Source organism: Empidonax traillii, unplaced genomic scaffold (assembly GCF_003031625.1).
Source record: "Empidonax traillii isolate 1590-97213 ecotype Southwest subspecies unplaced genomic scaffold, ASM303162v1 scaffold1069:size343330, whole genome shotgun sequence".
In the NCBI taxonomy this organism is placed as follows: domain Eukaryota; kingdom Metazoa; phylum Chordata; class Aves; order Passeriformes; family Tyrannidae; genus Empidonax; species Empidonax traillii.
This window is the reverse complement of record NW_020956262.1, coordinates 216,608-240,748: the sequence shown is the minus strand read 5'-3', so window position 1 is coordinate 240,748 and position 24,141 is coordinate 216,608. Positions and strand designations below refer to the sequence as shown.

General features: G+C 46.8%; 1 protein-coding gene across 1 annotated transcript in view; it reads right to left on the bottom strand.

The window, feature by feature from the left end:
- The window catches only part of PNPLA2 (patatin like phospholipase domain containing 2), a 32,175-nt gene that overhangs the window by 5,612 nt on the left and 2,422 nt on the right, over window positions 1-24,141 (bottom strand). The window contains exons 2-8 of the mRNA XM_027904607.1: window positions 8,190-8,422; window positions 7,967-8,032; window positions 4,039-4,248; window positions 3,073-3,133; window positions 2,103-2,270; window positions 1,520-1,652; window positions 649-771 (exon numbers count right to left, since the gene is read on the bottom strand). Of these exons, the coding sequence (XP_027760408.1) occupies window positions 649-771; window positions 1,520-1,652; window positions 2,103-2,270; window positions 3,073-3,133; window positions 4,039-4,248; window positions 7,967-8,032; window positions 8,190-8,422 (994 nt within the window). The remainder of the gene's footprint in view (window positions 1-648; window positions 772-1,519; window positions 1,653-2,102; window positions 2,271-3,072; window positions 3,134-4,038; window positions 4,249-7,966; window positions 8,033-8,189; window positions 8,423-24,141) is intronic.

Sequence of the window (24,141 nt, the reverse complement as noted above, 5' to 3'; positions counted from 1 at the left end):
CAGCTCTCATGGATAAGAATCACACCTTGTACTAGGATCCAAATCACAGCCAGGACTCTCTGCCTACAACTGTGATCTCTTCCTACCTTCATTCACACAGTCTTGCCACAGCCTCAAGCCATGGGCTATTCCAGGGTGTTCATTTCATAAGCACAGGAACACACACAGACCCAAAGCACTGTCTTGTTTCGAAACTGTTGTTTCCTGGCCATCACAGTGTCTCCCCACCCTAAACCAGGCTGAGATCTTGAGGCAGAAGAGGTAATTTGAACACAAATGACTTCTTGGAAGGGACTTTTAGAGGACCCTGGGCCAGAAAATACCACAAAGACAAGCACTTCTGTCTTCTATAGAAAGCATGCAATAAACTAGAACACTGTTTTAATCAGACTTACATCTTCTGCCCTATTGGTAAAGTGACAGCTTCATTACAGCATCTGCTCTGTAATGGGAAGAAGGAAGGAGACCTTGTGCTGAGTCCATCGGAAGCCAAGAGACCGTGGACCAGATTTACATTTAGGCTGGGCAGTAAATCCTTCTGGTCAATTTGTGCCTTACTTGCTCTGCTCCAGAGGATTAGAACCTCTAGAATTCAAAGGTGAAAGGAAGACTCATCCAGAACAGTGCTGTGAAGGAAAGCAGCCATACCTGGCTGAAAGACGGCTGCCCAATTTCTTCTTGGCTTTCTTCACAAAGTAGTTGCAGATCTCTATCATCTGCTCTCTCATCCATCTAATATCCTCAGGAATATCTGGGAGCCATTCCAGCAGTCTGTAAAGAGACCGGAGACAACCATTAGCTGGGCCACATACAGGAACAGGATGAAAAGGATGCCAGTTTTGCCTCTTCTCAATTATTTTTAGTGACAAATGTGTTGAGGCATTTACACTACCATTCACAAAATGAAGGGGGAGAAGCTGTGAAAGTTGACATTCTTCACATTTTCTGTCTGCACTTTCCATATTTTTTCATCCAGTTTCAGATTTGGAAAGTGTTTAGCCCTTTTATCTGTAAGGAGACAGTTTGTGCAACTCTTCATAGGATATTTTATACTAAGAACAAGCCTGACAGAGGTGTCTTCCCAGCTGTGTAAGTACAGAGTTGGAAATGGTTGGGACTACTCTACCCCTCACTCTAAATAACCTCTTATGCAGTTCCTAATTTCATTCCTGCACTCCCAGATCAGAAATCTCTCTCAAGGTTCAAAAATTTACCACTATTTTCTAAGGCAAGTTCCAGCACAGTCATCTTCCTTTGAGCTGAAAGTATTGGCTGTAACTAAATGATGCAGGAAGATAGGAAAAGTTTTGAGTTCTTGGTTTTTCTCTGTGGTTTGGTTTTTGGAGGGGTGGTCTTTTTTTCCCCCTATGTCTGGTAGTTTTTGGGAACTCCTTCCCCAGGAACTCTGGCACTGCAGAATTAGAGGATCCTACTCTTTGTCCATTCATGCTCCACCAGCTACACCCAACACTTCTCTGCACTGAGAAGAGCCCTGCTGAGGGACCAGCTGAAGGTTTACCTGACAGTGAAGGAAACTGCAGACTCCAGGGGCAGCATATAGGGCACCATCATCGCCGTGGCCACGCGTATAGGCAGCATGTTGGTGAGGCCAGTCAGGAAACTTCTTCTTTCCGCACAAGCCTCCAGAAGAGCTGAAGACAGAAGAAAACATGGCTGAATCCCTCCAGTAGGTCTATCTCCTTCCTTGTCATACTCCAGAAGTTACCCAGCCTGAGGTCTCCCCTCTCCACCTTCCACATCTTAAGGAGGTATTGCTCAGGTTAGTGATTCCCTGAGCACAGCTGAGAACAACAGCTTTCAGCTCTATCAGACTCCAGAGGAGCAAGCAACAGGATTCCCTCTTCTCCTTACCATGCAGAACACTATCAAAGGAGTCAACCTCTCCCAATCCAGCCCTAACAGCGCAAGTTACAACTCTATCTAAGAGACCAACCCCCACACACTATCTAACCATCAGCAGGTGCTGGTCCAGTCCCTGGGTATGGCCAAGCCCAGCCATAAGCAATAACCACACATTCCAGTGATCCTCTGAAGCAGACCAGGCAGAACAGGAACCTATGATCTCTTCCTTTGAATTATACCTTGATTCAGTCTGGGAGGCAGGTGCTCAAAGATGTGCTCTTCAACAACAGCAAGGGCAGTATTGTCCTCTAGTTGGTCCTCAGCTTCTGTTTCTTCCTCTTTCTTCTCTCCTGGGGGAGCTTCTATGGCCAGGAGAGGACGGGCAGGACTTGGACGATGAAGGAGACCTGAGAAGAGAAGTCATACTTTAAGAAGGATTCAAACCAGCTGTCCTGCCTTGCTTGGCCTTTAGAGTATTAGTCCTCACTTCACCCCAACTCCCCTGAGGCTGAGGCCATACCCAGCCTCTTAAGCTTCCATCTGTTGTAATGCTTACCACAAAGAGCTAGAAACCTTGCTGTTATAATTCTCTCCCCACCAGAAATTCTCACATTTCCCCTTTATGTTCTGCAGAGTGCTTTTTGGCAGAGTTTTGTTGCTCAAATCTGCCAGTCACTAATCTTACAGGCAAGATTTCCCTCCTGTGGCGCAATCCACACACACAGCTGTATGACTGTTGTTATCCCCAGTTACTCCCGTTCAAATACCAGAGCAGAAAGTGCCTGATCCACTGTCTATGGACACGAGGTGGCAGCAAGCACACACCCACCGCTACAGCAGCTGGAGGCAAGAGCCCAGGGCTGGCACATGGCAGTAGTGACATAGCAGCACTTCATCAGGGCTGCTGAGGGCAGCATTACACACAGACCAGCCGCATGTGGAAAGGAGCAGGGTATCGCAGGAGGTCCAAATGGCACTGGTTGGTGCCCAACAACTGTGCTGGCAAATGCAAAGGTGACCACTCCACCTCTGCTTCCTGAAGAGCTGAAACAGCCTCATTCATGGAAATTCCACATCCCAGTATCTGAAGCACAGTTCAGTTCTGCACTTCCACCTTTCATATGTGCAGTTGACTACCCCCAAAGCCAAGGCACCAAGCCTGGCACAGAACAGGTGAGTCAGCCCACCCTACAACACCCAGTGCCTTACCATTCTTCTTCAGGAAGTGCAGTGCATCCTGATAGCCCTGCTTGCACATATCCCGCAGCACCTGTGGGCAGAGGAAGGGAAGAGTAAATCATTTGGAAACTGGCTGAGCAGAGAAAACAGCCAGCTCAGTGCTGGCTTTAGAGGAATTCTCCTGATTCCTGAGCTATCCCAAGAACAAGTCTCATTCTTGCCAGCTCTTCCCAGGCTTTGAACAGGACTGGGAGGTATAACACTGGATATGGGAATCACAAGATAACTTAGATTGGAAGGGACACCTGGAATCCTAACTAAGTGTGGGCTTAAGAGTTGCAGCTACCTCATTTCCCCACCTAGAGCTGATGCTGCTGTGGGCAGCCTTCAGCCAGTCACTCTGACAAGCAGCCCAGAATACCTGCAGATGCCACTGTGTTTGCAGATAAAGCCAGCTAAGACTAGAGAGGGGGTGGGAACAGACTTGCTCAAGTAATTCAGCGCATGAATGCATGCTTATTATGCCCCAGTATCAGGGTTCTCTGGCATTTACATTTCCTCAGAAGCATGCAAAGCTGTTTGCAGTGCCACCTGCTCCACTCGCACTTTTTAGGAGAAAGGCACTCGCTTCAGGCTGGCAGCTCCATCCTGACCTTAAACATCCTCAAGTGCACACTGGTTCTGATGGCTGATACATCTTTGTCTAAAGGGAGCCTGATTTCTTGCCAGCTCTACTCTAAAGAGAGCAAATGGGTGTAACTTCCCAAGCAACTGCTACCTCCTAAATTCCAGATGTTCTAATAGCAAAAGCAAATCAATTCACCTATATGACCTTGGCAAGGTTTGCCAAGTCACTGGGTTGATAATGTCAAGATAAAAAACTAGACAAACAGAAGATAAAAAAATAACAGTGTCTGCAATCTTCTTCTGCTACAGTGCACAGCCAGTCCCCACATACTGTCCCCCAAGTTCTGGTGTATCATCCAGGTAACTCACCTGTGGCTCTGGAGGAAACAAGGCCTTTGAGAGGCGGTAGAGGTTGCGAAGGTTGAACTGAATGCTTGTATTGGTGACTCTCAGCTCATGCATGTTTGTGGAACTGTCCCGTGGACAGATATCACTCTCTCCCGAGAATGGAGACACTGTGATTGTGTTCTTCAGCTCGTATTGTGGCAAATTGTCAGAAATCCCTCCATCAACGTATCTCTGAAATCAAGACAAATGCAGCAATCTTCATTCTCCTAACTGGTCAAACAGTTTTTTAACTGTGCCCCTCTTCCTATTCGTGCCAACAACTTGGGAACAGTATAGAGTACATCCATAGAGTCAAAATGAGTGATAGCATAGCTATGTTGCCTATAATCTCCTTTTGCTATGTGCTCTTCTTCCTATGGTTAACTGTGTTGGTCGCAAGTATTAATAAGAAAAGCATATTCACTTGTGTGACTGCTGACTTACATCTCCTGACTGCTGTCCAATTAATAATACACACCAACAACCACCTGAAGTGCAAATTAGCACTGATCTAAGCTGTCACACTGTGACATTGTGCCATTCTTCACTTGTGTTTAAAGCACATAAGCTCAGACTCAAGTCCCCACTGGCAGAAGGCTTGTTACCTAAGAGTGAAAACAACGGATTTGTTGCTAGCAGGCTTACCAAGCAGCAATCCCAACACATGCATACACATTGGGAATCAACTTGCTGTGGTGTGATAACAGAGCACATGGGACTTGGGTTTTGCTCTTAACAGGCACCCTCTTATCAGAGAATGTTCTGTACTTATATGCCATAAACACATTTGTGTTACCCTTGCAGGAAGGGCAACCCCAGTAGCACGTTCTCAAAATATTCATTGTAAGCTATAATTCCACAAGAAGCTGAGCAAGACAATCCCTATCACAGGACTTTGGCAGAGTAAGCATTATGCAAAACCTAAAAGCAAAGAGATGTTGGTCAAGCCAAAAGAGCAGGAAGTTTTGAGACCTTTGCACAGCAACAACTCCAGCTCTTGCAAACCTCAATTACAGAAGAGTCCTGTCAGTTTTGTATCACAGTTGATCCTGCAATTTACTGCCTGGATTCCTTCCCTTTGCAGGGGTTCAAACAAATCATTATACAGGGGTTACAGAGTCCCATAGGTGGGAGCTGTAACATCTTTCAGCTCTCTGATGGGTGATGAGCTGAGCTAGTATGTTTAAACTCAGGCAGAGCATGGAAATGCTGACAGAGAGGACATGCTCCATTCTGCATCCCACTTCCTGTTCTCAGGCAGAGTGACCATCAACAGCCTTCTGCTGCACAATGCCTAAAAAACACCAGATGTGTTGCCTGGAGGATGCTTTGCAATTTGTTCTCTCTTGCTCTGGATGGAAGACAACACAGAGAACTCTCCAAGCAGCTAATCTGAGCCTGGGGAGCAGTTTGCAGGCTCTTAGGCTGAAAGCAATCAAATTCGGCTATAGGAATCCACCTGGATTTGGACAGTGAAGAATGTGGAAGGGCAGGCTAGATTAAACTCAAGGATGAGTACACCCTCTCAGAAACCATAACATTTAGCTTGCTTACAGGATGCTTTCCAAACAACAGAGGTGCCAACAATTAGTTGAACCCTCTCCTCCTTCTCAAGTGGCCATCAGCGTTCCCTAAGCCAAAAGCAACCACAGCCAACTGTCATTGTCATCCTTTCCCCAAAGCTGCTCCACTAAAAGCCAGACTAGGTACAGCTAGAGCTGGAGACATCTGGCTGACTCTCTCTGCAAGGGTGAGATCATGACAGGCTGAGTGGGAAGAGGACAGAGCAAAGCAGGCAGCATCCCACTTTCTTTAAAGAAAAAGGAGGTGTTTGGGCCACTTGGACAACACTAGTTTTGCGGTAAGGATGCAGAAAGACACGTTTCCCTGAGGGTGGCAGCATGAGTGCACAGATGCCATTAGAAAAAAGGCTCAACTACAGTAACACCAACAGGCAAAGCCTTCTCACTCCACAGAAACCCAGGAGTACTCCTGTACACCCTACTCTTTGGTCCACCCACTTCCGAAGCAATGCTGATTACCATTCCTTAGTAAAGCTCAGCTGCCACTTCTGTGGATTTGCCTGAATCTCCAGCAACCCAAGCCTAACCACTCTCCAGTCTCCCGCAAAACCCTGAACAGCACAGAGGCAAGACTGGAACCACCAACTGCTTGCAGGCATGAGCAGCAGTTTCAGGGGATGGTTTGTAGACTGGGGTGCCCACTTCCATTTCCTTACTGTGTCCTCCTGTGCACAGGGCCCCCTCACTCACATGATCTGACAATCAGCTCTGTGACCCTTGTTAGGGGTTCTCACCCACGTGCTGCAGACAGTTCACAGCTACAGCACGTGTTGACATGGGTGGATCACTGACCCTTCTGCTCCTCAGTATTTAATTTTTTTTCCTCCCCCACCCATCTCCATCATCCACTCCATGGGACTACCAGACCTCAGAGAAGCAAACACTGGAAAAAAATTAGGAGGAAGGCAGAATATGGATTTTGTACCTTGCACACAATCCCATCACCTTGCAAACTGGTCCTCATGCCAGGCCTGTCAGTTTATCCTGTGGCAAATACAGTCACCACAGGCAAGCTAGGAACCATGCAGTCCTGTTTCAAAACCATTTCCCAAGCTCATACCCAACCCAATTTAACCTTTTCCCTTGACAGCAACCCCCTCCAGAGTCATGCTTTTCTGGGGAAGAGGTAGGAATTAATTTCTTCATCTCATATTCCCCTCCCTACCTTTCCCCATGAGAAGTCATCCCTCAGTGTGCCAGGGCAGCTGCACATTCCAGAAACCCCGATGCTGCACACAGTTTTGGAATCCTGAATTTTTGGCTGATGCATACTGACCTCAATTAGCCTCAAAGAGGTATAAGGCAAGAGCCACTGCTATGCTCCCACCAGCTATGGGGGAAACGCCCTGGCTGCAGTTACTGAGCAAATACCAAACCATTACTGATTCTGTTGCTTCTCTGAAGGGCTGGACATTGGACATCTCTTCCAGGTCATTTCCCTGCCCAGCATGTTTACACAAGGCAAAAACAGCCAAGTTGCATATTATGCCAGGACAAAACAGACCTCACTCTTAGGACACGGGTAGCAGTGGAAAGCAGATTTGGTGCTGTGCTCTGACAGAGGCATTTTGGTCAGGCCACTTTTAGGAAACGAGGGCATGCATACTTTAGCAGCAATTCTCCCTCTCCTTTTGACTATTTAGTTTGCAAAAACCCCTGCCTTTTAACCTGTGCATTAACCTACGTAGCACAAGGGAGTGCAAGCTCAGCCAAGGCCCTTAAAGCCCTTTCTGTAATATTCAGAAATGCTCCAGCTCTGCACAGCTTTCAAAACTTTTCATTTCTAACATGCAAACACAGTGGGAGAAGATGCTCTTGGACAGCACTGGACAGGACTTAAAGAAAGCTCTGGCAGACAGCAGAACATTATTGTCAGAGAAAGGACAGGAAGAACTCCATGGAAAAGAGGGCTGGTATCCACATCACTAGTTAAAACCCCACAGAAAGTGTCAGGCACATGTTAGAGGGACCACACACATGACTTCTATCCAAGACCCAAGTTCTTTCCACATGCAGATGGTTGGAGCCTCAGGGATGGAGAACATTGTGCCATGCAGCCATGAGAACCATCTGCTAAGCCAGCCAGCCCTCCCCCAGACTGCTATATATTACTATCATGTTAAATCCACTTATAGCCAACTGTGGGCAGCAGTGGAAAGAAACTTCCACTGTTGTAAACTGTTTATTTGGGAAGTTCTTATGTCTCTTCAGGCTAAATGCTGCCAGCACACAAGCAATAAGACTCCCAAAACTGAGTTTCAGCATTTCTGCCTTCTTATTCATTAGTACGTAACTTTATGAAGGACCATCTTAAGAGTCTTACTTACCACTCCACGCAAGGTTGGAGGTATCAGCCCACAGTAGACAGGGATAAAGGTGCTGCAGACACAGGCCTGAGGGAGAAAGATCCAGAATTTAAGAATCACAAAGCCCACTGAAACTACTATTCTTTTCAGAACATCACACATGCTGACAATTATACCCCAGTATTAAGGACATTTGGGGATCAAGGCATTTCTGCCTAGCCCTCTGCAGTAAGTTTTCATTCACCTGGATCAGTTCCTCCTTGGAATTGAAGTCTGAAAGAATCACATTTTCTCCATCAGAAACTCGTGTCAGGGAAATACCCAAACGTCCTGCTGCAACCTCATGCCCATTCTCTGGCACAGTCTTGGACAGACAGATCCGAATGGTCTTCACCAAGTTGAAAGAGGGGTGGAGTGGGCCCAGGAACCTCTTCCGGGCTTCTTTCGACACTCGAATAATGCTGGCACCAGCCTCACCTGCAATGAGAGGAAGACAAATGCACCATGAAATGCTGGCAAAACAGTCTTCTCCTTTACAAAACCAGGCATGGAAAATCCTCATTCCCAACTTTACTCAGAGGTTCCTCCCCACTGGCTGATATATAACTCAAAACAAGAGGCTGTTACAGGTGATGTTACAGAGTTATGGAAATTTGCTGTTTTAACCATCACGTTCCCCCATCACGAATAGCTACCTTCAGTCATGTATGTTTTACAAAGTCAGGGAAGATGATGAGCATCTGGCTAAGGCCCCACACTTTTTCTTCGATCCTGTTTCACTGGCCAGGGTAGGGCTGGTGAAAACAGACTTAGAAGGGAAACAAGACATACTTTAATAGCTTTGAGCTTATGGCTAAATCCACTAAAACCTTTCTAGTAATCATCTTTTTCCTGATGGGGGAAAAAAGAAAGTCAAAGCTAAGCAAAAGTGCCAGTAAACAGGAATGTTGGTGCTTTCCAGCTAAGTGATCCCAATTCTGCTGAGAATGTGAGCCCCATCTCAGGTGAGATGAACTAAAGCTCCATTAATGATTTTAGGGACTCAGTGACTTACTGCGTCCAATTCCACAACACTAAAACAGGTCCTGATGGGAAGCAGGACTCACGAAGGCACGATGGCTTTACCCTGTCACACAGGGACAAACGCAGCACAAAAGGGAAGGCATCTGCTAAGCCCATTATCTCACAGTCACTAGGAGCCCCATCTGGCAAGCACATCAGAGCTCTCCAGTGGGAAAGAAGGGATGGTAGGAAACAAAAATATCAACCTAAGCCAAACCCTCGCTGTGCAGCATGTTGCCCTTTGCACACACTAACTGCTGCTACCAAACACATCTCCTAGTCATGGTGAGATAGAACAGTCCCTCTAAGTACCAGCTAATCACCGCACTTGCACACTCACAGCAGTGTCAGGAATATACTCCTGAGAAGAATTAAAAAAACAAAAACAAACAAACAAACAAAAAAAAAAACCAAGAGAAATGAGAGATGCTTTCATAAATGAAGATTTCTCTCCAATGAAACTGAAGGTCAGTTCCTGGAGAAAGATGAAAGACTATCATTTCAAGCCAACTGCAAGTCCCTCCATTTTGCTCTCCTACCCACCCAGTCTTTCAATTGCAGAAAGGAGGCAACAGACTGAAAGAATTCAAGTTAGACCCAGGTTAATAAATACAATAAGATAAGAACAACACCCTCAATGCTATGTTGACACATCCCGCTCTTTTGCAATACACGTGTGCCAGCAGCATGTTTTCCATCGATGCAGCCTGGGAACGTGATTCTGTGCTTAGGAAACCCATCAACACCAGTAGCTAAGGCACGCAGAGAACTGGACCTTTGACCACGACCAGAGACTCTGAGGTCAGGATTTTTAGGCACTGTGAGGTAGCAACTTAGCAGAAAAGCCAAAGTTCCCCCCTCTGAAGCAATATTTAGCACTGTAATCCCAGTCTTCAGTCCTAGAGCAATGTTTAGCAGTCTAATTCTGATCTTACTTATCAATTAGCAGTAAGCCATTGAGCTCAGCCTGTTCCAGATAGTAGCCACATGGTTCAACATCCTTCCCAACATGAAGTCAGCCTTGCAAGAAATTATACTTTATAAGCACCATGACATTAGCACTCATAATGCTCCCTAAGACACCTTTCACATCAGACAAGGGGAGGAAAGACACACAAAGAAATTGCGAAAGAACCAAAAACCGAACAAATCCCAGCCCAGCACCTTGGGCACATGACCCCAGGAAACTCCTCTGCACTGAGTGCATTGCAGAGAATTGCTGGCTTAGCTGAAAAAATCAGTGGGAGGGTGAGTATTGAGCATGCAGCTGAGGGGAGACACCCTACGTGCAGAGGCCACGCTTGGTGGGGGGCACGTCACCCAAGGGATGGTGCTTAGAGAAGGATCCTTTCAGGCTTGGCATTTCAATGTGCAGAAAGACTTGAAAACAACTGCAATTAAATTGAGCTTATGACTGTTGGAGCAAAAATGTGAGCTGCAAGTTTTTATTTAAGGAAAACAAAAGAGGAAAGGCCCAACTACGCCAGGAAAAAGACTGTCTCGGCATTGGAGGGGAGGCTTCAGTTGTAGCTGCCTGCTCTATCATCACTTCACACCCAAGAGAACAAAGTAAGAATTACTGCTAATTAGCAATTTCATTCTTTGAATACTTTCTGGGTGTCTGTTGTTTTGGGTTTCTTCTATACACATGTGCATACATGCATACCCACAGGAGCTTTGAGGTATTTCTGTTTAAGGACATCTGTAATTCTGTTGAACTTCCTGGCTCACTTGCACCCAAGCAGTGTGGAATGGTTCTGTGGGAAGAGATTGGCACAGGGTAACCTGCAGCACCACCAGCTTTCCTGGAAATAAAGATAGCTGAGGGTTCAGCCAAAGAAGATGAGTTTACATAGCCAGATCCATGACAGATGACAAGCCCTCTTGGAAATACATTTGGGAGGAGACAGGAGAGGTGCCAGTGTTTTGATCCTGTTACTACCAGAAGTACTATTCCAGGAAAACCAGCTCAAATTCTGCTTGCAGCCTGCTGGAGGAAGCAGCTGAATGAGAAGTGGTCAAGAGAAACAATTCCTACAGGGGTCAGCCATCAAAGTTGTCAATTATTACTAGGACTAGTTCAGTCTCAATACAGTCCACAGAAAAATTTCCCATGGTTTTTGATGGATCTGGTGATTCAGGACAAAGGGAAAAAAATAAACTTATATTTCCTTATTGAGGTACATACCAAGGGTCAGAGGCAATCCCTAATAGTTGTCAGTGCTAGCTGAGAAAATACTTCATTCTTCTCACACCAACTAATTAATTCAATACTTCTCCCTATACAGATTTACTACGGCAATATTCCTCAAAAATTTGGATACATGTAGTATTTCATTTTCACTAGAAAAAACATAACCCTCTTCGTCCTTGCTCCCATCACTGCCCCAGTGGGGGTGTCTGTATGTGAACACAAGTATTGCAGGGCCACTGTCCTTATCTGAATTTCAGTTATGATGACGCAAAGGAGCATCACACAGTTGTGTCCTGAAACACCCCAACATGTCCCTTGCCAGGCAAGGGAAGCCAGCAGCTCCCCCTCTGCTGGTGATCTGCGATCCTGTGATCTGCAGTGGCTACAAGGGGCAAGATACTGTCACCCATGGGAAAACTCTGAAGGCAGCTGCTAGTTCACATTTCATTTTCAAGCTATGTCAAGCCAGCTTCACATCAGCTTCTTGACATAGCAAGATTGCTCCCTCAAAGAACTGTTACTTTGCCTCCAGAACAGAAGATCTGAAGATCAATCACCTAAAATTGATGTTTGCCAGGCAGTGGGGAAGAGCCTTAACTGCACCTAAAAGCTCTGGGATAAAACAGAAAGGATACTTCAAACCTGTGCAGCATGTAAGGATGAGGACCACTGCAAACCTTGAGCACCACATGGCAGGAGAGGAGACAAGTGGGGAAGAAAGGCCTCTTCAGACCCACTTCTTCAGCAGCAAGCTTTTGCTCTAGGGGCACCATGATGGTCTGCTGTTGACATTAGATCACACTGACATCCACTTGCCAGACAGCAAAATGACAGATGACCCACAAAGTATTTCAAGTGGAAAAAAAAAGCCAAAGACATAGACAAAAATAGGAGCAGAAAAACAGGCTGAAGAGAGAGAGGGGCACTCTGGATATTCTACCCAGCAGCTCAACCATAACACTGCAATTCCCTGTAGGAGAGCTCCAGCTCAGCACAAAGATCACCCTCTGCACCAGGGACATTCCCACTCCCTGGCTGCAGCTGCAAACAGGACTTAAAGGAAAGGCTCTCCAACAGGGATGGAGAGCAAAGGATGGCACAGCCAGTTTACTGATGCAGGGAGAGAATCTCCTATCCCTGCTGGCAGGAGGCTAGGACAGAGAGGTCACACCCCAGACTGCAGATGCAATAACTTGTCTGGACTACTGGGGCAGGCAGGAAACTGTGTGGATCCTCACTAAACCTACTTCTCATTCAACACCAACAAGAATTCAAATGGACTCCTTCCTACACATCAGGAACACAGGACACACCACTCCTCCCTCCTCAGTCCCATTACCCAGGTAAGGCTTCGGACTGGGCAGACACACCAATGGCTTGGAAAGGAAGACAACCAGCAGAAGGAAGCACAGGTGTTTTTGGTGTTCCCCCAGCACCCTGACAGCCCCATGCCTTGGTAGTTCAGGATTGCATGATCTATGGATCTGTCAGCTATTGCTCACATTGCTGCAAGATTTTCAGGACAGGAGTCAGCTCCTGTGTACTGTAACCAGGAACCCCATTCCAGAGCTGTTTAAGTTCTGCCGTCTGCTCCAGTGATGTTTGTGTGATACTCAGCACAGATGCTCCCTGTAAGAGTCCTCAGCTATAACCTTCACAAAGCTTTCAACTCAGAGGGTTGCTGAACATCATTGGAGTTCTTGTATTTCTCATTGGTAGATCCCAGTCCAGATCTGAATTTAGGACTAGGATGAGTCAGAAGGAATTTACTATCATGATCTTCCCCAAGGTTAATGTATCTTGGTTATGTGTCCCTGGCTATTTCAGCTGTTCCTGTACCTCATCCCTGAAAGAGCTAAGAGTCAGTCTCTAATGGTAAGCACAGATTTCAGGAAAGCTGTCCCACATTCTTCCTGGGCACAGATCCTCAAGCTACTCCAACTCAGCATGCACAGCTCTTGCACTTGCCTCTTCTCCGAGTACCGAAAGCAAGCAATGCACCTGCTTTCCTGCCTGGCCTCTCCCAGGAGATGATACAGTCCTAAGGATAACATGGGCCTGTCACCAGCCCACAAAATGCAAAGCTGTAAACAAGACACACCAAAACAAAAGTCTGTAATCTGGAAAATTATTAACAGAGAACTTTATTGGATGTTTCCTCACAGGTAGCTCAGGTAATCAGAAAGGACCTGTTTGTTCACCCTAAGGAGCCGTGCACAGCAACGTGCCAGTGACCCAAGGACAACCCCAATTCTTGCAGGCAATGACCTCAGTCTGTGAAAAATCCCACTGCCTGGGTGGACTTCTGGTCCTCTTCCCACAAGCACACTGAAGCAACCCTATTTCCACTCATTTTCCCAAGAGAACAAGAACCAGACAGCATTTCAGCTCAGCTGAACTCAGGCCAACTTGTCCTGAATGGGAATCTGACCCAAGAGGTTCTGTGAAGACCTATCAGAGAGGCTGACTGGATGTCAAAGGAGAGACAAAGGAAGCCCAAAGACAAATCCATGCCAGCAGGAGGTAAAGAGCAATATCATACAATTCACCCTTGTATGACATATTCAGGTGACAGGTGTACCCCACCACTGGAGAAAGATTTTTAATTTCAGTCTGAAACCCTGGACAGATGCCTAAAAGCATTGGGAGTGGAACTCATTTGACAGAAGTTGTAAAACTGCCACTAATTAACACAAAAGGCAAAACACTAATTTTTAAACATTTGAGGCTGGGGGTGGCAGTTAGCAGTGAAGCCCTTAAGGGCACCAGTTGTTTTCACATCTGTGTACATCTTCCTGTAAGGCAGTAATATTGAGACACACCATGTACCAGAACAAGCTGTTCTTCTGGGACTTCCCTAATTTTTATTTTTCTGAGATATATTAATTTGTATTTATTCAAAGGTTTTCATTCAATCCTTCTCTTCAACTATTTTACTATCAGATAAGAAACAGTTCAGCCCACTTGGCTCCAGGTAAGAGATGCAGGAAGGAAGTTTTTTATTTTTGGTGATAGGTAGAAGGCAAACAACTCCCCCCACAGCCACACCCACTCAGTCTGCAGGCAGCCCTACTGTTTGACCAGCTGTTCCCTGTGGCAGGCAACCCTTCTCATCAGGGGTTATGTACAGGGATTTGACTTCAGAGTTCAAACAAATGGTTTTGCAAAGGAGATTTCTTAGAAGGCCTGGCCACCAGCTGTACATAATGGTCTTTCTCCCCTTTGCTCAGCAGTGAGGGGTACCGACACATACCCTATTGGAGTAAGTCCTAGGGATCCCTATCACACTATGGTAAGCAACGCCTGTTCCGACCTGCGGGGTGGAGCTGGTGCAAACAGCGAGAGGAAGAGACAGCTTTTCAAGTAGGGCCAGCTCTTACAGCCAGAGGCAAATGCTGAAGGAAGGGCTCAGCCCACAACACTTTCTGGCTCAGATTCTTACTGCTCAGCTTTGCAAAGTCTAAACACAAACTGTGTTTAGCCCAAGACACGGCCTGCAGGAAGAGGGCTAAGTAAATCCAGATCACCTGCAACTAATTCAGAACCAGCAGCTTCCCTCTTATTAATGTGTTTGTTCCCAAGACATTTTTTATTTCAACTAAAATTTGGGGGAAAAAAGAAAAAAGCTGTCAGTTATTTCATCTGTTAAATAAAGCCAAACCAAAAGGAGACATTTTCCCCCTTTGGGTCAAAAGAGATGGTTATTTTGTGTGCTCTAGATCCCAGTTAATAGACGAACCAGAACTACTGCCACATGCTGATATGGGGTGCGTAAGGAGAAGATCTGCCTTTAAGTTGCCAAGGTTCTTACCTCTTGCACTGAGCAGCTCACCAGGCAGCCCACAGTGACTGCCTCCTGCCTGCCCATCCACCAGTACCTACAGGGTAGGACCCCCATGCAAGCCAAAGAGCAGCTGCACCATTCACACCTCACTTCTGCTTTATGCAGAAGCAAACAGGCTTTGGGAGAGATGGCACAGGAGCTGCCAGGCTTGATTGTATGTCTCCAGCTAAACCTTTGCACTGAGCTTAATGTAGTGTTGGCACACCAGGCGACTGCTGTTCTGCAAGCTGAGACTTGCTTTGTTTCTGTGGTCAGGATGGCAGCATTTATTTTTGCAACACAAATCAGAAAAGAGAGCAGCTGCTAATGAGAAACAATCAATAGGAAGGCCAGGAGGCAACTCAGTTCAGGCAGACAGCCAGGATCATGTCACAACCACAACAGCAATCCCCACTCGCCTAATCTTCCTCTACTGTAATTCCCTAATACGAGGCTTAACGCTGCATTTCTGTTCATACCATTAGAGAAAAATTAGATGGCATAACAGTGCATGAAAAGGAAAAGTTTCTCAGGACCCCAGGCAAGCTGTACTGAAAGCCATGTTCCGCCCTTATCCATCCATCAATCCCGTCAGTGCACTGTAGTGCAACTGAAATTGCTTGGGATGACAAGAAAAGGGGATTCACAGGGTAAGAGAAGGTGCAGCTCAGATCCTAGCTGCTCACTCTGAACCAGAGCAATGCTGAGTTTGAGGTAATGTTTTTAAAAACAAGTACTCATCCACAGAAAGTTAGTGGAGGGGAGAAACAGACCAAAAAACATGTTGTAATGATGAGAAATTACCTTTTTCCTCAGGCTTGTACAGAGGCAAAAGTGGAACCACATCCAACTCTCAACTTTATTCACCTGAGTGAAAACGACTAACATAGACAGTCCTTGTTATTCTGAACAGGAACAAGTGCAGAAAGATCAAGCCTCACCCATGTGCACAATGTTACACACATATAGTCCATATTCACTTCTCAGGGTCAGTTTGCAGGATGACACTACACACAATCCCCCTAAGAAAATTGCACTTTTTCCACTTCACTAGAGGAAAGATGTTTTGGAAAGACGTCAGGGCCTGAGAGTACCTTTGCCAGGCACCACAGATCCACAAAGACAAGAGGTAAAGCAAGCAATCATCATTTCTATTTCCACTTTAAAGAAAGAGCTGCCACTCCAGCAGCCCTTCAGCTTTATCACACACTGGCCATTGCCCTCAGCTGCCTCACCAACACCAAAGCAAGGCCCACATACAGCTTTTGGTGGCTTTCAGCCTAATCCCCACTGAATGCTTTCCTGTGTGCTTGCAGGTGGCAATTGTTTCACATCCAGAGGCACGGTTAGCTCTGCCACACAGAACAAACCTGTCCTTCTCCCTCTCCTTTCCCACCGTACACACGTGTGGCTGCTAAAACCCTGACACAGAACAAAAAGAATGCCCCCTAAGTCCTTCACTGGCTCTCAGCCTGCATCATGCCCAGCTCTCATGCTTTCACGGCCGGCCAACTGCTCCAATCTGTGCCAAGCACCTCCCCGAGCACCTGCAAGCGCACTGCCTGCTGTGCCCGCTCTGCCATCGCACACAGGCATGTTCTGTGTCACCTTACAACACAAGCTCTTCCCCACTAGCCCTAGCATGAGCAGGGCAGGCTCCAGCAAGGAAGTGAGAAGGGGAAGCTTTGTCCCAAAGCAGAGGGGCACATACACTTTGCTCTAGAATGAATCTCATTCTATTGGAGCAGCTTCAGGCAGCCCACAAGGTAAGCTGCATGCCTTGGGAGCCAGGATAGGAATACCTGAAAACTCTTGCTACCTTTCTTCCATAGCAGTGGTCACCAAGCCATCAGCAACCAGATGATTTGGGTTCTTAAAACAACCATGCGAGCAGGACAGGAGCTACTCACAGAGGGTTGCACAGACCCCTGCAAGGGAAGAGCCTCTGCTTGACCCTTCCTACGAGGCTGAGCAGCATCCAAACATGAACAGCAAGACAGATGTAGCCACGTCCACCTGAAGCTCACACACACAGAATGAACTCTGTGTGCAGAAGTACGGATAATAGTTAAATGCTTAGTTTGTTCCCTTATTTTACCATCACCACTATGTAAGAGCACTGGCCTAGAGAAATCAGTTTAACTCTATCTGTGTTAACAGCTCACTCTGAAACAGGACTCCAGCTTTCTCCATGCATGCCGTAACTATGGCAGCCTGAATCCACACCCTGCCTCCATGATACACTGGAATAACTTTTTTGCCAGGCCCAGCATTGAATCAGCAGCATTCAGTAAAAACAGCAAGTGCAGCTATTGTAATTAACATATGTAAAGGGCTACCTAATTCATTTACACCCTCAGATGCCACCTCCTCTATTTCAAGATGCTAAACTAGATAATCCACAGGAGTGGCAGCTCAGAGACACTTGCAGAACCTCCAAAGGACTGGTATTCAATCCTTTAAATCCTAAGCCTAAAAAAGGCCTCCAAACCCAGAATCCATCCAAACAAATTGCAGTATATGAAGAGGAAGAGAATGGTTCATTCTCAGAAGAAATTTGCCAGGTCGGCATGCCCAAAAGCCTGGGAAACAGCTACTGAAGGCACTTTGTGAAGATTGCAGATTCCAGACATCTTGTCAGGGAGAAGTCACTAATGTGGATTTAGTCTTTATCTGTACTAATAGTTTCAGTTCTGGGCAAGTGCCAGAGGACAGCACAAAGCCCTGTGCTCTACTAAAACTAGCAGCTTCTACACCTGACATATCCCAAGCACCACCACCAAAGAGCGTGCCACCCACCCAGACTTGTCACCACTAGGATTGCATGGAGCTTGGCTTGTTCCTTGGCTTGTTCCAAGCCTTTTAGCTGGGGTACAGTGTCTCCAGAAACAGAGGGCAGCTCTCCCAGATATGCTGATCTGCAGTACAGTGTTTCCCCAGGGACAGGATTAGGACTGTCACAAGCAGCTATTGAATCACAAGTGCCAAAGTCTCTCCTCCCTTCCTCTGGCCCTTGTAGCTACAACAAGCTCCAGCATCTTTTCTACACTCCCAGCCTCACCAATCCCCTCCTTCCTATGTGCTACCTTGGAAGGTATTTTCTACTGCCCCAGACCTTATCACTTCAAGGACACGTTCTGCCTCTTCCCAAGGACACAGACTTATTTAGGGCCTTCCACATGGAATTATTTCTTCTACCCCTCCTTTTCACCAGCTCTTAATCTACTTGCTTGACAAGGAACACAACCCAAGGCAAACACATACACAGGCTCTGCTGACTCCCACATACTCGAAGGCACATCCTGACTTTCACCTCAAGTCCCAGGAACACTTGGCAGAAGGGAAAAGGACAAGTATTAGAGCTGGGCAATGGAAGTGTAGAAGTGCAGAGAATTCAACGGAAAAGCAGTAACCAGTTTGGAATCCAGCCACCAGCAGGGTTTGTATTGTGGAGAGCAAGGTATACGGGAGTCACCCTCTCACACAGCTCTATAGAGTAGGAGATTTCTAAGGCTTTGCAAAGGCCCTGGGATTAGAAGGCTTGTCCATTCCCATCTCCAGAAAGAAGGAATGCTGACCAAATTGCCATTTCTCCAGCCCTTGCATGGTCCCCTTCAAGCACAGTACAACAGAAGCACAGCAGAGGAGAAAATCCTCTCCAGCCAAGCCCAAGAACCTTTCATCTGTGCTTTAGGGAGTGCACAGAGCAGAACAGGGAAAAAACCCCAGTGAGCAGTGGCCTGACATCAGAGTACAATCATCCCAAGCTCAGGGTGCTGGAGGGTAGCACAGCCCTCATACAGACAGGAAACAAACACCATCAGTTACTGCACATGCAGGCAGAGCTCCTGTAACCACTACAGCAGCAAGGGTTTGGAACTGGAAGACACAGCAAGGAATCCGAGGAAGGTTTCTTGATTTATCAGGACTAAACTTCCAAACATAATCAGTAAGCACACATAGAATCCTGAAGAACATGCGATAGCTTCTTCTATTTTCTAAGGAGGCCTTGCAGTTGCCTTGAAGAGTTGGGGAGATAAGAGGCAGAAAGAAGTGGAACAGCCTGGACATGCTACAAGTTCAAGACACGTTCTGAACCTGTGGGTAAGAAGAATGACCATGCAAAGACCTCTTGTGCTGTTGCCACTGACACTGCACAGCTGCTGCTGTGTCTGACAGAGCAAGCCTGGGCCCCAAGCTGCTCTGCACGCTTGCTGTCTCAGTGGGGTGCCCAAAGAATAAACACATGCATTGCTAGGACTATAATTTTCCCTAGAAGCGGCTGTTTGGCTTCCCTTGCACGAGATGCCCATAAGAGCACCTTTCCTCACAAGAGCATCCTTATTAGGGCAGACAGACAGCAGGAACAAGCTCCTTCCCTCCCAACAGAGGGTAATTGCAGGGTGCTCTGGCTGCCAGCTTACTCCACGGGACACCTGATCCTGCAGCCCTGTGACTGCTGAGGGCACTGATCCAGGTTCAGCACCTCCTCCACCAAGGCAGGGAACATTTCCAACTACGTTGGCACAAAGCATCTCCCCACCCACCTCTATTTTCCACCACAAAAGCAATTTTACCACTTTCAGGGAGCACCATGTGGTTCCCCATGAATTACATCCACATCTCAACGTATATAAATAAGGGTATTCCTCCTTCCATTGACTGGGCTGTGCCTACTGAGCTCCATAACTTTTTCCCCAGGTAAGGCCTCTGCAGGAGGTACAAGTGGCCATGTCCTTTCAAGGGAGGGATTTGACTTTTGAGATGCCCCAGATGCTACAAAGCTTTCCTTTGTGTCCCTGGGGAGATTCATACTCCCTTCACACAGTCACACAAGGCAACATCACATATACTTCCGCTAGGATAAGCATCATGATTCATGCTTTGACCAGCATAAACTGGCATTGCTCTGAGGACTCCACAGACTCTAAGCTGGTTTATTTCCCTCTCTCAATCTGGGATTTGGTATTAAGACTACACAAACACACACAAAAAATCTCCACGACCAGTCCTTAAGCCTTCGTATGCACATAATCAAACTGCAGAAGCACAACATTTAAGATGCTGCTGTTGCTAATTATCAGTTTCAAAAGGTGAAAGGCTTTGGGGGTTTTTTGTTGGTTGGGTTTTTTTCCTCCTTCTATCCAGTAGAAGAAGTCTCTACAGTTCAGCAGTGACCCTGGTGGTCACATGGTGACAGCTGACAAGCAAACCCTAATGTCAAATAACTGTGACTTCATCTCAGGGCAAGCCTGAGACAGAGCCCTGGCCCTAAGATACCAGTTAAAAATAACTAAATAACTAAACCCTATAAACAAGCCAGGAAGAGCTCTCCACAGAACATCCCAAACAACACTACTCAGCCTAGCAAATCTATGGCCTTTCTGTATTCTTAGTACTAGAAGCACCCCCTCATCTTGCTTTATCATTTTCTGCCCACTTTGTCACGCTTTTAGGAGAACAGCTACTTTTCACATGGGGGTTTGATAGCCAGTTTTGCCTTTGACAGCAGAACCCACCTCTTCCCCCCCAAAATAGAAGCAATTCAGCAGTTCCAACCCACGCACAGAAAGCGGTGTAGGACAACACTCACATGCCACACAGACAATTGAGATGCTGCTGGTTAACTATGAGTCAGAAGCGCAGGCTGGGACCTTAGCATCAGCTCAAAGACAGCTTTTCCGTGACTACAGCTTCACATCCCATCATTCATCCAGGTTGCTACGCTCCCAAAGTGAGCGCACAAATCCCATACAGCTCGCCAAAATGAGATGATTCAAGACCCTTAACAAAAATATATTCCCTATTCAGTATTGAAGATTTAAGAATCCAAGAGTGGTTGCATTTTAGCATTCCTCGTGACTGAAAGAGAACAGTCTTGTCATGTCATATCAGCCGGTCTTCCTCATCCTTAAGGATTTATACAGACAGGTAACCATCCTCGGACCTCCAGGCCTAGAGTTTGTAAAAAGCTGCAGGATTTGAGGCATGCATAAGAAGGAGACTGCAAAGCCAGCACAAAAGCACCTTTCACTTGCTTGGCACATCCAGGTGCGTGTCCTGTTGTGCTAGACTCCAACAGCACCAGGAGAAGACACAGGTGTGACAGGAGGCCATTTTCCAGAAAACCCTTGAGGCAAGAAGCGATTCACTGGAGTATGAAGCTACAACACTGCAGTATGCACAGTCAGGTAACATGTAAACACATGAGACTTTGCTCAATATACCCTGATAGCCACACAGATTATTCTAGCGGAAAAACAGCAATGCTTTTTCACATCAGCAAACAGAAGAACCTCAAAGCTGGAGAGAGCACTTCCGATGCAGGACAATACCACTGCTGTAGCCCTGGACAACAAATCCAAGATCCCTACAACTTAAAGTGCTTATCAAGAGCTAGGCGAGGTCATATCAGACCGTAAATACCTCTTATATAAATATAAAGTCCCCTGTCTAACTAATATGCATGCCCAGTGTTCTTTATTTGGCATTCTCAAATGCGCCTTTGAAGATCACAGTTTGCTCCCGAGGCTGCAGATCCTTTAGTCAGGGCTTTCAGTTCAGCATTATAGCCCATAGCAAAGCCTTCCTGCCCTACACAAATGATGAGAGTGTGATCTTAATTCAGAGAGAGGGCAGAATGAGTTCAGAGGTAAGCTGAACAGACACAAAGGCCAGAAGGAAAAAGCTGGAAAAGAAACCACTAAGTGGGATCTTACACTCTGAAGTCAAGGAAAATTTCTTGTCTCTCTGATCAGGTTCTCAAAAAGGTTGGAATCAAAGAAAAACCCAAAGGAAGGAGTTTCCTTATTCCTCCCCAGGAAGTATTCGTCTTTGCACAGTTGAGTCTTATTCTGTTCACAGCCAAGTACATCGACACGAAGGCACTAACCTTATCTACACTCAGCCAAATAAGCACAGCTTCAGCAAAATTCCCCTCTGCTTATCATCCATCAAGAGACACTATTTGATGGACAGGGCAACTGATAGTGCAGGGTAGCAGTTTCCATAAGATCCAAAGCCCGTGGGCTATAACACCTGTTCTCAATCAGAAAACAGCTGCACAGCACTGTCTCTATGAAGTCTGGGATGTTCTCGGACATGATCTAGCTTGACGAGAGGATCATGTCCGAGTCGGCATGGAAGACGGGACAGGGGAAAAGGGGGATACTAAAGTAAGATTGGAGACCTGGAGATGGACCTTCGACGTGACAGCTCTCCCAAATACTATGCCTGTTTCACGTCACTATGGTACAGGGCCGGTGCGTCCCCATTTGCTTTTACTTTCAGAAGTTAACTCTGTTGCCTTAGAGCTGCTCTCTACCCAAGGTGTATGCCAATCACACAGGTGAATCAGAAGAAAACTATTCTAGAGGCATCAGACTGAAGACAGAACTTGAACACCCAAGATCCAAGCCTTGGCTAGCTTTAAACAGCACAGTTTGCCCTCCTTCAGGAGGTAGGTGAATGTTGCCTGCCTAGAAGGTGGCCCCTAACTGAGGCCTCTTAATAATGCCTCCCACTGCACCTCATAGGGAGTGGGAAAACCTATTCCAATTCACAGAAAGCTCTCTACCAGGCTGGGTGCCTCCCTGAGGGCAATCCCTGGCGCTCTGTGGATGTTCTGGACATATAAATAGCAAGGGCAAGGTAAACATGATAACAGGCTTGCTCAGCACCTGAGCAAGGCATAGGATACGGGCACTACCATAGGCCTGTCTCACTCTTGTGCCACACCTTAGAGTGGCAGGGGGACCACCCCCTTTAGGGAACTAATGGGCAGTCACCTCTTCAACAGAAGCAACTGTAATTAAAGCAACCAAACCCCTGGCAGCTACCTGTAAACCGATCCCTACACAAGAAGTGATTAGGGGAGCCCTTTTCCCTCGTCCACGATAAGAGCTGGCACCATGGCAATTATTACAGCTTTTGAGACCTCAGATGGGGTCTGAACAACTAGTAAAAGCTTCAGATCAGTCTCAGGAAGTTACAGTTGCGCTTCACTGGGCATTTCTGTAAACAAAGTAGACAGGAAGGAAAATTTTAAACCTAACTGCACGGAAGAAGCTGACTTTTGCTTCATCTTTGAAGATAACGAAGGCTACATCTCAAAACTCTACCTGTCTCCAAAAAAAAAAGAAATGCTGTAGAAAAACACCTGCCATCAAAGCGAGAGGACTTCAAGCAGTAAACAGCTCTGGCCTCCCTTGGCTCTAGGAGAGGCTCAGAATTCTCTGAGACTAAATAGATATACCTGATCCTCTCACACCACATTTCCCTTTCAAGCTTAAGATACTTTTCTGCATTTGTTATTCTCAACATAAGAGCTTCCAAGCACAGACTTCCCCCCGCCATGTGCAAAACAACAAAAGCCAGGAAGCACCACAGACCGTTTTCTTCAGCTGTTCCCCCAACAGAGAAACACACTACACTATGTGTCTGCCTCAGAGATGATAACTTTTTAATGTTTATTCCACAACTTGAAAACAGAGGTAACATCTAGCTGAACTGGAGATCTAGCTCTTGCAGGGGGCAAGAGAATTCCTCAGAGCCCAACAACACGCAAAGGAATAACCCTCTTCCAGAATTAAAAGATTTCCCTACTCAGAGATGCTGTCCGACTCTCATGTGTACACAGGTGCTCGGTGCCTCCACCTCCGGCTGCTTCGCCTCCCGCTTGCGGCCACCAACAGCTGGTGCCCGCACGGCAAGAGGCTCCTGTTCTCACCAAGAGCCCCGCCAGACCTACACCCAAGCAAGCCAAACCCACGAAGCGAGCCCCATAAGCCCGTATTGCATGAGAGGGGTGTGTGTTTGTGTGTGTGTGTCAGAACCAGGACCCCTGCGCTGACTTCCTACTGCGGGGGCCTCCTTGACCGCAGCCACCCGTCAGGGACCGGGGAAAGCGTGCGGGGGGGGGGGGGGGGGGCTGGGGGTAAAGGGCCTTAAAAACAAACGCCGCTCGCATACCGGGAGCGGGAGGACGCAGAGCTGTATCCACGCACACACACCCCTCGCTACCCTGTAATTAAAAAATTAGCAATAACAAAGGGAAGAGGCGAAGGAATGCCGGGCTCGCCCCGCGCTTACCGAGGCAGGCGCCGCTGACGAGGGCAG